At 33.9% G+C, this 13,942-nt stretch overlaps 1 protein-coding gene across 1 annotated transcript; it reads left to right on the plus strand.

The window, feature by feature from the left end:
- Positions 1-4,605: 4,605 nt before the first annotated feature.
- On the plus strand, positions 4,606-10,548 carry LOC129895542 (putative nitric oxide synthase). The gene is made up of 13 exons (XM_055971267.1): positions 4,606-5,063; positions 5,237-5,422; positions 6,077-6,163; positions 6,264-6,343; positions 6,642-6,723; positions 7,641-7,661; positions 7,786-7,831; positions 8,368-8,486; positions 9,053-9,166; positions 9,268-9,375; positions 9,462-9,551; positions 9,893-10,002; positions 10,085-10,548. The coding sequence occupies exons 1-13, from the start codon at positions 4,671-4,673 to the stop codon at positions 10,332-10,334; spliced, it is 1,686 nt and encodes a 561-aa protein (XP_055827242.1). The 5' UTR covers positions 4,606-4,670; the 3' UTR covers positions 10,335-10,548.
- The last annotated feature ends 3,394 nt before the right edge of the window (positions 10,549-13,942 follow it).

Raw genomic sequence — 13,942 nt, forward strand, 5'->3', positions numbered from 1 at the left:
AACTTTAATAATAATGTGATACCATACGAAAAGCTCCAATGCAGAACCAAGTTAACAACGAATTTAAGTTTATCACCACCAAATTACAAAAAGCACGCAGTAGCTAACCTATACGGCCACATATTCATCATTATGCTCTCCATTACCCTATTACTGGCTTGGCTAATTCACATTAATTGCATGCTTAAATTTATTCTAAGAAAAGGACAGCACCTGCACTATCTCATTCTCTTAAAGAATTACTTTAATACTAAGAGATCAAAAACAACACCTGCAATCATTACAATTGCATGTAAGTGAATACACCTCAATTTTCAATGTTACCTGAAGCAGACGTTCTCGGATGATGCCGCAGGTAAGGTTTTTCTCGCTTCGTTCTTTTCTCTTCTCTTTTCTTTTCTAATCTTTATGTATTACAATTTATAAATCCTATCCTTTTATTTTCATAATTGATATAGAGTATTAAATAAATTATCAACTTAGCCCACTAATTAAATTAATTATTTAAATTTATCCCTCAACTAAATAACCATGGTTATCGAATAATCCAAAATACCCATTAAAAATTTACGGAATGAGTCTTTTATAAAATAAAAAAAACCTAGTACTCGAAACAACCTAATGGGTCGTTACATAAACTTTATCCTTTTATAACCAATTTAGAACTATACAAAATGTATAAAACTAAATACTCAATTTAAAACAAATTTTATCCTTTTATAATTTCAATTTAGAACTATAAAAAAATGTTTCAAACTAAATATTTTTTAGTGAACTTTATCTTTACTGATAAACTAAATTTAAGAAACTTAGTCTTTCAAAATAAACTTTATATTTTTATAGTTGCAATACAAAGTTACCATAAATATAGGATACTTATTTTAAAGATGCCATCCCTCAAAATACCTAAGTATATTATCGATTTTTATGTTCAAATTTTAATCTTTATCTTTGAATTAAACAAAATAATATAAAACAATATCAAGGTTGTCAGAAAGAATACAATCTTTGAAATAGAGACCAGTAAGAGCAGATTCAAGACTTTCAACCTGGCTCGATTCGTAGTCACATTCGTACGCTGATTATTCGTCCACTTCAAACGCTCAAAACAGACCATTTTTCGTGTGAAATGACAGGGATTGGTTTGGTGATCACGGGATCACTGAATGAAGTCCTCCATTTCTTTCGGAGGTGCTGACACGCAGGTGGGACGAGATAGTCATGAACTTTGTCTCTAAATTGCCGAAGACTGTGAGGCAACATGACGCCATTGAATTAGTTGTTGTAGAAAATGCATTAAACTTAATATTTTTAATATAAAGAGGCAAGTTTTTTTTATACAAAAATACTTGTGTGTGATAATGCTTGAGAAAAATGGAGAATAAAAAAATACATGAGAGATTCATATATATATATATATATATATATATATATATATATATATATATATATATTAATTCAAACAAAGAAACAGAACTTCTAACATATTTATCGTATGAGTAGAATACGCTATAAAAAATGATGTGCGATCAATATAGTAGCAAGAAATTCAATTATGTAATTGATTATAAAAAAATATCTTAAATAGGTCAACAAATGATAAATGAGGAAAAAAAATTCATCAAAAAAAAGTTATTGAGTTACCAGTTGCTCAATCTTCTTAACTTCATCCAAATTTTTTCGCAACATAGGATTAAATGAATAGATCATCACAAAAAAATTAGAAATAAATAAAATAATATGAGCACTTATTTTAATAAATAATAATATAAAATAATTAATAAAAGTACGCATTTAAAAAGCTAAATGCTTAACTAAAATTCTAGATAAAAGGTGATTTTATTTTAAGAATGAAAATTATTACTTACTTCAATTCATGCATGAATATATCAGAAAAGAGATTTAGCTATGCAGTAAAATAATTCACTGATAAAGCTAATGATCAATAATACTTAACAGAGAAGGATACCAATATTATATATTATTGTAGGAGCATATATAATAGCGGTTAAAAAGTCAAAATTCCATTATTATTATTGTTGTTGTTGTTGTTGTTAGTGTAGTAATAGTTCATTTAGAACTCTTCAACCGTGAATTTCTATTTTTAAACTAATCGATTTTTTTTAAAGTCTCATATTTTAAAATTCAAATACTTTTTAATCATTCAAATAATAAAAGATTATTATAAAATATATTAACTTTGTCTTAAAATTGCCAAGTGACTTTTTCATAGCTTGCCCCTTGACTTAACCACATTGCAAACTACTCTCCTTTATTATTTATATAAGTTTCCTTTTGTAAAGTTAGGGGTCGTTTGATAGAGTGTGTCAGCAAAAATAATGCATGCATTAATTAGATGTATTAGTAGGAGTGGCTCCGGTGGAAGACAAGATGAGGCTATTCGAGACAAGGTAGGAGTGGCACCGGTGGAAGACAAAATGCGTGAAACGCGACTGAGATGGTTTGGGAATGTGAAGAGGAGAGTCCCAGAGGCACCAGTGCGGAGATGTGAGAGGTTGGCCATGGATGGTTTCAAAAGAGGTAGGGGTAGGCCGAAGAAATATTGGGGAGAGGTGATCAGACAGGACATGACGCATTTACGACTTACCGAGGACATGACCTTAGATAGGAGGGTGTGGAGGACACACATCAGGGTAGAAGGCTAGTACATAGTGGCATTATTCCCCCTTATCTGTAGGTGTATTAACGCACTATGATTTCTTGTACTCTGATTATGTTATTTATGTTATGTATGTTATGTTACCTTATTATGGTATTTATGTTATTATTTGACGATATCTACTGTTTTTTGGGTGCTTTGATTATACTATTGTTTGGAACTCTTCTGTTATCTACTTTTCTACTTTTAATATTCTTGTCTGACCTTTTTCCTATGCTTCTATTGAGCCGAGGGTCTTTCGGAAACAGCCGTCCTACATTGGTAGGAGTCAGGTCTGCGTACACTTTACCCTCCCCAGACCCCACGATGTGGGATTTCACTGGGTGTTGTTGTTGTTGTGTTGTAGTAGTACCTTATTTGGTACACTTTTTCATGGCACGTATAACTAATACTTACATTAGTTATACACTTTATTGTGTATTAAGACTTGTATTACTAATATCATAGATTTTTAGGTATTAGAAATGCAAGGGATTTAATGTTTGCATTATTATGGAATGACCTCAGAGACTCTTATATTTGGCTCTGTTTGTCAGTTGCATTCTTCTACTTATTACTTTGCCAACCGAGCCCTTAAACTCATCTGAACACAATATTTTAAACCCCATTTTCATCTGATTAGTGTGCGTGTTGTACAATCGAGCACACATGAAATTCCATGTCATTTTTTAATGACAAATGTGAATTACATGTTAAAAAAATAAAAAAATCAATTAGGGCACTTTTATAATTTTTGAAAAATCTCAAGGCATGTTCTTCATATTTGTTCACAAAGTGAGCAACAAATTCATGTTAGATAAATGAAATTCTTCCCCATTTTACATGAAAATTTAACTACAAATTCACCAACACAAATCCAACAAACCTCAATCACAATTTTGAATCAATTTAACAAATTCTCAAAATTAATTTATTGCTCTTCAAGCTTACTATAACTTTATCAATGGAGTTTTCAATTTTTCAATATCCATCAATCAATTTTCATGTAACCCATACCTACATCTCTTCTTTAAAGTCAACTAACACAAATAATAGATTTGAACCTCAATCACAATTTTGAATCAATTTCACAAATTCTCAAAACCCTTTTATTGCTCTTCAAGCCCTTCATGTAACCCATACCTACATCTTTTCTTTAAAGTGAACTAATACAAATAATGATTTCAATATTTTTAGACTAAAAAATTAAAAACTTAAAAGGGTTAGGAGTGAGGGTAGAACGAAGTGATTAGAGTGGGGGGCTGATTTGCAGCAAAAGAGAAGTGTGTGTTGAGGAAGAAGAGGAGGAAGAGGAGAGTGGGTGTGGTGAATGAAATTCCAAGAAGAAGAGAGAGGGTCGGGGCGGAGGAGAGAGGGTGGAGAGGAATGGTTGAGGAAGATATGTTTGTTTGATTTTTTCTAAAATTGATTATTAGTTTTTAATTATTTTTTTAAATGTAAATATAGTATTTACTTGCTTTCAAATGTGTGTAATCATATTCTTTTCCAACTCAGCAATATCAATGCCACATAAGGTCGATCAATGGTCAGAGGGGTTTAAAATATTGTGTTCAAATAAGTTTAAGGGTTCAGTTGGCAAAGTGATAAGTAGACCGGTCCAACTGACAAATGGAGCCAAGTACAAGGGTCTCGCAGGTCATTCCGCCTTATTATATATATAGATTTATATAAGTTTCCTTTTATAAAATTAGGGATCATTTGATAGAGTGCGTTAACAAAAATAATGCATGTATTAATTAGATGTACTAGTAGTGCCATCATAATTGTTGAAGATATTTTTATGCATTTGCATATTATTTTTTAATACACTAAACCAAACAATGCATAAAAAAAATTCTATGTATAATTAATTCAAATATAATTAATACAAACATTACTAATAATCTCTATTTAGCATTATTTTAATAAACTATACCAAACTATCCCTTACTACACATAATAATATCTCTTCAATTATCTTTCCTGTTCGAGCTTCCCTTCACAATTAACAATGGCGCCTAAACTCCTAGCTCTATCCTCCTTATCTTCCATTTGCCCATTCCCTATACCCAATTCCTCCTCCACTAACCTTAACATATACAAATTCCACACTTCAAAACCCACCCTTATCTTTTGCAAATCCACTGAACCCCAAACTATCTCAGAATCCGAACCCGAGGGCTATGGAGCTGCCGCCCCCACCCGAGGTGACATATATCTTCAACGCCAACAGGCCGTCGCTGCATCTTCATCGGTGCTAGCCACAACTAAGAAGAAAAAGAAGAAGAAAGATAATATCTTCAAAATTTCGAACTTGGCTCCTTGCTGTTACGGCTGTGGAGCTCCGTTACACACATCGGAAGTGGATGTTCCGGGTTATGTTGACCAGGAGACATACGATTTGGTATTAAAATTTGCTAATTAATGCGTTATGTGTATTTGTGATAAGGTCTCTATAATTTTGGGAGTTTTACTGAACTAATTCTATCCGGGAAATATTTAAGTTAGTATATTCACTAAATTTTATAAGATTACTGTTGATGCTTTCGCTCATTTTATTTCTTGGATGGATGGCAGAAAAAGAAACATCACCAACTTCGTAAAATTCTATGTGGACGGTGTCGTCTATTGTCTCATGGGCATATGATAACTGCAGTAGGTGGAAATGGAGGTTATTCTGGAGGCAAGCAATTTGTCACAGCTGAAGAGCTTCGAGAAAAGTTGTCTCATGTGCGCCATGAGAAAGCTTTGATTGTTAAATTGGTAACCACCGAAAAACGACTCCAATTTGTTTGAAATTTCTTAATGAGGTTGTAATCTGTGGTGCAGCCAGAGTATTGCCAATTTGAGTTTTTAAACTGAAGGTTTATAAATGTAGTTTGAAATAATACATTGATTGAATATCTAAGTCAATTTTCTATATTCTATGTAGACTTCAAGCAGTTGGCAGTCGGAGATAAAATTTCTCCCATACATCAGAGTGAACTAACTCAAATAATACACTACAATGACTCTCACTATAGGAATATTACTTTATAATATGTTCTTGACTGCTTGATTCATATCTTCACTGTCCTATTTGAATGGTTATACGGCTTTGTCCTGCATTGAATTTCTAGGCCTCCAGCTCAGCTTGGGGCTTAGTATCTGCGCATTAGGAATCTTAGGTAAAGCTGAACAGCCTTGCTACCAGGAGTAACTAACGGATGATAACAATTTCAAGTATTATTCTTCCTGTTAAAAAATGAAGATTGTAGTTCATCCTTAAGATTGATAATACTGATGTTGATTACTATATTGATAAAACAAAGAAATATGATTGGTGTTTCTCATTTTTCAGTTCATGTCATCGACTACTAAACCTTGTTTATTTGTGTTTTCTGCACCCTTCGTACCTTCATGGATCACCATCTGTAGGTTGATATTGTAGACTTCAATGGCAGTTTTTTGGCTCGTGTCCGAGATCTTGCTGGTGCAAATCCCATAATTTTGGTTATAACTAAGGTAACAATAGCAACTAAGTGTTATGCAGTTAATGGCAATACTAACTTGTTGTATATCTTTTCCAGCTAAAATATTTTGCACTCTCTTTAACTTTCTTAAGGTGGATCTTCTTCCAAAAGAAACTGATCTTAATTGTGTTGGTGACTGGGTTGTGGAGGCCACAATGAAGAAGAAGCTTAAGTAAGTTTGAGGTGCATTATGTATCCTTTATATATCAGACTCATACGGTGCAATGGAAGTCATAACTTCAGTTTGGATTAGTTGGCGTGCTTCTTTTGAGATCCTAATTGTCAGTTAGTCATATATAACCAGTATTGCTTTTGTGTGATCCTTTTGGAGATCATGTTCACTTTGTAGCAATTTGATTATATCTCTCCTGTTTAGTAATATTCAGTTAGTGATTGTAGTTGAGGTAAATATCATGTCAGACTTCTAATCCCGAGAACAAAAGATTGAAATAGTATGCTCCTTTTTGCAGTGTTCTGAGTGTTCATTTAACAAGTTCAAAGTCATTGGTTGGAATCTCCGGGGTGGTGTCAGAAATCCAAAAAGAAAAAAAGGTCGGTTTTGTTCTCTATGAAGATGTAAGATTACAAGTATCCATTTTGGGTAAAACTGCCTTGGTGTTGTACGTCTATTGTTTGAAAACATGTTTTTATATATACGTATTCATGAGAAAAAGATCGGTTTCTTCTTTATGAAGATGTAAAATTACAGTTGTCCATTTTGTGTAAAACTCTCCTTGGTGTTGTACGTGTATTGTTTGAAAATTATATACATATTCATGCACTTTCTTCTTAAAGTTATCTTGACGCTTACCAACTTTCACTTGGACTAAAGGCACTAAATTACCATCAGGAATTCCTTATATCTGAATAGGATGTTCACAGTGCATCTTTTTTTGGGATGCTGATCAGTATACTGTGGTCAGTTCCCTCAGAATCTCATTTAGCATCCCCAAAGGAAAAACCTCATATTTGTTGGAACTACTGTTTCATGGTTTATGCCAGTTCTTCCATTACTAAATCAGCTGATAAATAAATAGATGTGTCTCATGATTCTGTTTGACGAATTTTTTTAGACATGGATGAACTTAAGTATGAAAGAAATTGTGTCTGGATATGTAGTGATAAAGACACCTAATGGAATCAAATCAATCTCTTCTAGTAAAAGTTTATTCCATCTAGCTAGTAATTGGCATTAAAGGCTTGTTAATTCTTTCTCATAAAATTAAGATATCTTGTGGTCATTATTTATTACTTGGATCTAGGCTGTCCAGGATTTTTGGGATCAAGCCCAATTGTTTGTTCTTTCAGCTATTATATGAACCTTCTTGTTTTTATTTGGAAGGATCTTTATTACTTTGTCAATGAACTTTCTTCCTGCTTAAACAAACATATTGTAGGCTTTACTTTTAGATTCCATTTCTTCGCTCCATTTTACGGCTTACTAATCTGCTGTTAGTAATTTCCTGCAGGGAAGGGATGTATACATTCTGGTTAGTATCTGAAACTTGGAATTTGATGCTTAGTCACATTTTCTTGTGTTGTGCTGTGTCTTTGTTAATTCTTTGTTGTTTGGAATCAATTTTATGTAAATATCAAGTGCTATTGACTTTTCAGGGCTCAGCGAACGTGGGAAAATCTGCATTCATCAATGCGCTGTTAAGTAAGTCATTTATGAGCCCCTGTATTCATCACGCTGTTGGTGGGCGATTTAGTACATAGGGTTTAGTTCTTTAAGTGTTGTTTCTTTGGGGGATGAAATGTAGTACCCGAGTTGCAATTCAACCCTTAGATTTGGTTGCAATTGCTGTAATTTTGTGCTTGTTTTTCTCCCTATGTTACTTCAAATAAGAGCAGGTCCTAGTATCGATGGTCATATAGAGTTTGTCTCAAATTGGAATCTTGTTCTGCGCTAGAAAGATCCTATCAACAACTCTGCCTACCCAAACATAACCTAATATGCGGATGTACTTTTTCCATTACTTCCAACGTAATTTTACCAAGTGATGGTCGCTTCAATTTTCCAATGAAATCTTGCTTTGATCTGGACTAATGTGCTAGCAATATAATGGCAATTGGGAATTGTAATTGTCAGTCTTCTCTTTTAATGCATGCTTGTTCTTTAAATCTGCTCTTTCATTGCTTTGTCCACTCCTTTTTGTCTCTGCTATTACTATATCTTACTATGACTATAATCAGATACGATGTCATATAAGGACCCAGTTGCAGCCTCTGCACGAAAATACAAACCAATACAATCAGCTGTTCCTGGAACGACACTGGGTCCAATCCCAATTGATGCTTTCCTTGGTGGTGAGGTAAGTGTATCTCACTATAGAAAATGATCATCCAACTTCCTTATGTGATAGCTTCTAAAATGGTGTTTGAATTACTGGGTGCAAGGGAAAGTTAAAAGTGTAGTCCTTGAATCTTAAAGAGGAGGAAGAGATACTATCTAATTTCTATTAAACTCGTGGGAACTTAATCTGCGGCTGAGAATATTTTTCCCCTAATGCTTGAATTTTTGTTTGACACTGGAACTGTGCTACATTAGTTCATTTGACAAAAGTTTAAGCTGCTCATAACTTTTTTGTGTCTCAAACAAATCCCAGGAAACCATATTTACACATGGTTGATGACAGGGATGGCAAAATCATTTTTTTTAAAAATGATAAAGATTCATAATAGCTAATGACATTAATCGAAGTCACCATAGCTATTGTCCTTAGTGTGTGACACACTAATTGCTGAATGAGCTAACTTTCTTGTCTTGATTTATTTATTTTGTTTAATTTCCAATGTTAAAAGATGAATACTTAATAGATTGATAGTTCTTCCAATGTGCGTGGTTTTAACAGTTTCTATGCGCTTTATTACAATTTAGAAATTGTATGATACCCCTGGAGTCCATCTTCATCATAGGCAAGCTGCAGTTATACACACAGAAGATCTCCCTACTCTTGCTCCTCAAAGTCGTCTTCGGGGTCAAGCTTTTCCAGTATGCTCTTTCTCCAACATTTGCTTTAAGAGATCTTGATGTTATCAAACTTGACGTGTATTAACTATTTCTCTCTTTTTCCTGGTTTGCTAATGTAACAGAGTTCTGGGCAAAACTTGGACTCACAGATAGCTGACCGAATGAGATCAAGTGGCTTGAGTGGATTATCAATATTCTGGGGAGGCCTTGTTCGAATTGATGTTTTGAAGGTTTCTCATAAAAATCTTGTCTCCTTTGTATATATAAGCAGTCCCAATCAGTTGTTTTCAATTGGTGGACTTTAATATTACTTCAGGTTCTCCCAGATACTTGTCTGACATTCTATGGACCCAAGGCGTTGCAAATTCACATTGTGCCTACTGAAGAAGCAGATGAATTCTACCAGGTAATGCCAAACTCTCGTATTTTGTACTAAGTGATCTTTGACCGTTTTGGGTTATGGATGCAATGAAAAAAAAAAGGTGGGTGGGGGGAGCACTGCACATGCAAATACAGAACTGAAAAAAGCATTTTTTTTTTCTTTTTCAAGGAAGAGAGAGTTGAATGAAGGAAAAGTAATAGGATTCCTGACCCTTGCTTGCCTTCATGATAATTTCATTATGGGCAGTCATAGTAGGTAGAGTTGTCAACCATGTAGAAATCCCTTTAGAGATCATTATACAACGGATGTATAGAGGTCTTTTTTCTATAAGTACTTTACGCTTAAAACATTTCTCGTTGTTGCAGAAAGAACTAGGAGTTCTATTGACACCTCCAACAGGAAAAGAAAAAGCAGAGGACTGGATGGGACTTGAAACGAAGCGCCAGTTACAAATCAAGTATAAAGATATTGAGAGGTGAGCAATTCATGTCTCATAAACTGTGACACTATCTGGATGCCTAACATGCTTTTTTTTGGTTGCTAATTTGTCGCTACAGACCTACCTGCGATGTGGCTATATCTGGTCTTGGATGGTTCTCCGTTGTACCGGTTAATAAATCAGCCGGAATATCTAATCCAGTTTCAGAAGTTGCTGCTGGAGAGCTAACTTTTGTTGTCCATGTTCCAAAGCCAGTAGAGATTTTTGTTCGATCTCCTATGCCTGTGGGCAAAGCAGGAGGACAGTGGTACGACTACAGGGAGTTGACAGAGGAGGAACTAGAAGTGAGACCCAAATGGTTTTTCTGATTGTTACTAGTTTCAGTTTAACTTATATATGAACAGTGTTAATTATTTTTTACATCACCTAAATGATAACTATATTCTTCATAAAAATAGATGCCTAACCTGGGAAATAACGAAGTTTACCTGCTACAACAGATATACACGGGTAATGTAAATCATGCTTTGGAATCCCAAATCATATTTTTTTTATTGAAGAATTTGGGATTTGAAATCAGAATTCCAAATCGGTATTCAAATATTGATTTGAAATCATAATTTCATATCACATATTAATGTAAGCTTAGTTTAAAAGAGAAATCAAAGCGTTTGAATACTGTTTAGTTTAAAAGAGAAATCAAAGCGTTTGAATAATGTTATAATAAGATTAGAACACATGTAATAAACTTTAAAACTTTATAGAGTAGCCTTTACACATTTTCCCAGCGCTTTATTAAATCTTAGACATCACGGAGGAAATCCAATTACACATTTTTTTTTCTTATCCTTTGAGTTTGGTCAAACAAAGGATAAGAAATTTGCCTACGATAAAGATAACTTTAATTAAGTGGGATTTTAATAATTCAGTTGGTTGATAATCTGAACTATTATTTTATTAGTCAAAGTTTGATTCTCCCATCTTATAATCCCTTCTCTCTTTTCCCCTTTCTTACCCTCATTATAAAAAAACTCTAATTAAGTCAATCTAGGGTGTATTTGGTATGAAGAAAAATGTTTTTTGGAAAAAAATGCAACAACAATAACATTTTAGTCGTGCTTTTCTCATTTTATCCGCCACAGAGGTCATTTCCACCTTCTCTCAGATAACCTTATTCCTAATCTTATTGCTCTTAGTATGCCCACACATTTATTTCAACATTCTCATCTTCACAATATGCATTTTCTGAACATGTGAGTTTTTGACTGGCCAGTACTCCATCCCATACAACAAGGACGGTCTAACCACCATTCTATAAGGCTTACCTCTTAATTTTAGGTGGTACTTTCTTGTCACGCATGACTCCAACAGCAAGCCTCTATTTTATCCATGTCGCCCCAATGCAATGCGTGACATCATTGTTGATATCTTCACTATACTAGATTATGAACTCCAGATACTTAAAGAAATTCTCGTAAGGAATAGTCTGTGTGGCGAGCCTTACTTCCACATCCACTTTATGCAATGCAATACTGAATTTGCACTTCATATATTATGTTTTGGTTGTGCTCAACCTGAACCTTTTGGACTCAAAAGTCTGTCTCCAAACCTCCAACCTCGCATTAGCTTTGTTCCGTATCTCGTCAAACAATACTATATCGTCCGCAAATAACATATACCATGGAACCTCCTCCTGAATAGACAGCGTCAACTCATCAATCGTCAAGACAAATAGGAAAGGGCTAAGAACTAATCCCTGATTGTAGCCTCATCTCAACTGGAAAGTGTTTTGAGTCTACTCCTAATGTTCTAACCTGATTCTTGGCTCTATCATACATGCCCTTTATCACCCTATATGTAAATCATTGGGGATACCTTTAGCTTCCAAATACCTCTAGAGGACATTCCTCAAGACTTTGTCATAGGCATTTTCAAGATTAATGAACACCATATGTAGGTTCATCTTCCTTTTCCTATTTCTCCACCAGTCTCCGCACAAGGCGGATGACACCAGTAGTCAATTGCCCCGGCATGAATTCAAATTGATTCTCGAAAATGAACACCCCCTCTCCTCACCTCCATCTTCACCACTCTCTCTCAAATCTTCATAGTATGGGTTGACAATTTTATACTCTTGTAATTGTTACAGTTTTGGATATCTAGTTGTTCTTGTACAATGAAATCATTGTACTCCATCTTCAATCTTCGGACATTTTTATTGTATAAAAAATAACATTAAATAACCCAGTCAATCATTTCATGTCTGTCTTGTCTCCGCTTTTTTAGAATTCCATCGAAATTTCATCGGCTTCTATCGCTCTTCCATAGAAGACAATGTCATATATAGCACAAATCCTAATTTTTCATCAAAGTCAAATGTTATTATTGTTGAGGAGAATGAACTTTCTGATTGTGATGATGAACCTGTTGCTACTGAAAATACATGTCATTCTATGTTCTCTAAATACCGATAGTGGTTCTGGTAGTGAAAAGCGAGTTCTAGAATCTTCTAAGGATGGAACATCTATCCGTCATAATAAAAAGTTGTGCTATAGCTACAAAACACTCTTTTGATTATTTTAAGGAACAATTGAAGTAGAAAAGAAACAAAACATATGCTAACGAAAGAAAAAAGCAAGAACAGGGACGTGCACGAGCGGCAAAAGAAACTGAATTTGATGGTCTACTCCAAGACAACTATAACTATCCACTAGTAATTTATCTTGGAAAAGCATGATATAGTCAACAAAAGCTTTTCACTGGCATTACCTTGCTTAACCCAACTTTCTCAAGATATTTTTTCATATGACTGAGAAAAATCAAGTTCAGTGATTTAATTGCTTAGAAAAAGATTGAGCTGGTCGTTATTTTTATTGGTCATATTGTAGTCTAATGTGTGAAATGCTGAAATTAATTATTTTGTTAGACTTTATTGTGATGCAGATATGATCGTAATTTGCGCAATGACTTTCTATGTGTTATTACTTTCTCTTTAATGAATGAGTTTCTAGAAAAAATTATGAGATATATATTTTCTTTCTATTATGAATGTGAAGTTTTTATTTTTTAAAGCTTTCTAATTCTTGAAAATCTTTTATTTTTTATATCTTTATCTTTTCGTATAACATCTTATGCTCTTCTCAGGTGGAAGTAGTGATATAGTGAATCAGTCTTTAAAGAGTTCAAATTGAGTCCAAGTTTTAGTGAGCCAATCTTCAAACGTCAAATTGAGTTGAAAAATTATGAGCATATCCAATAGTGATGCCACTGATTCAAACAGTGACAATGATGATTACATTATGTTTTGTGCTATAGCTGATCATGCTGAACAGGTTGCATGAGAAAATAGGTTATTAACTCGCCAACCACAACATACATCTAGGTCTGGTATGACATGGGTTTTTGAGCTTCTTTATGGACATTGCATGCGTATGTATGAATCTATGCTTTTTTATCCTGAAATATTTTATCAACTTATTGAAGTTATAAGACAAAATTATTTGTTGTAATTCGAAGGTAGAACCACACATGTTTCATTAATGGAGTCTGTAGCTATTTTTCGAACTATCGTTGCACGTAATGATAGTTAACGCTCAGGAAGTGAATATTTTCAACATTGGCACATTAGAAGAGTCGTTGTGGCACTTTGTCAATTAATGTCAATACATGTTTATTCAAAAAATATGATTGGTGTACATCCAAATATTAGACACAACAACTACTTGTGGCCTTGATTTAAGGTAAAACTAATTTCTAAAAATAATTATAAGTTATATTCTTTAATGGGGTTCCTTTACAATTGATGATATTTGTATTTGCCTTTTTATATGATTATATTGGTGCAATAGATGAAACATATAATCAAGGAGAGGTCCCCCAAAGGAAATACTTCACAAAATGTCTTATGTGCATGTGATTTTGACATGAGGTTCACTTTTATTGCAGCAGGTTGGAAGGGTACCGCCCATGATAGTAA

The sequence above is a fragment of the Solanum dulcamara genome, chromosome 7 (assembly GCF_947179165.1).
Source record: "Solanum dulcamara chromosome 7, daSolDulc1.2, whole genome shotgun sequence".
NCBI lineage: Eukaryota > Viridiplantae > Streptophyta > Magnoliopsida > Solanales > Solanaceae > Solanum > Solanum dulcamara.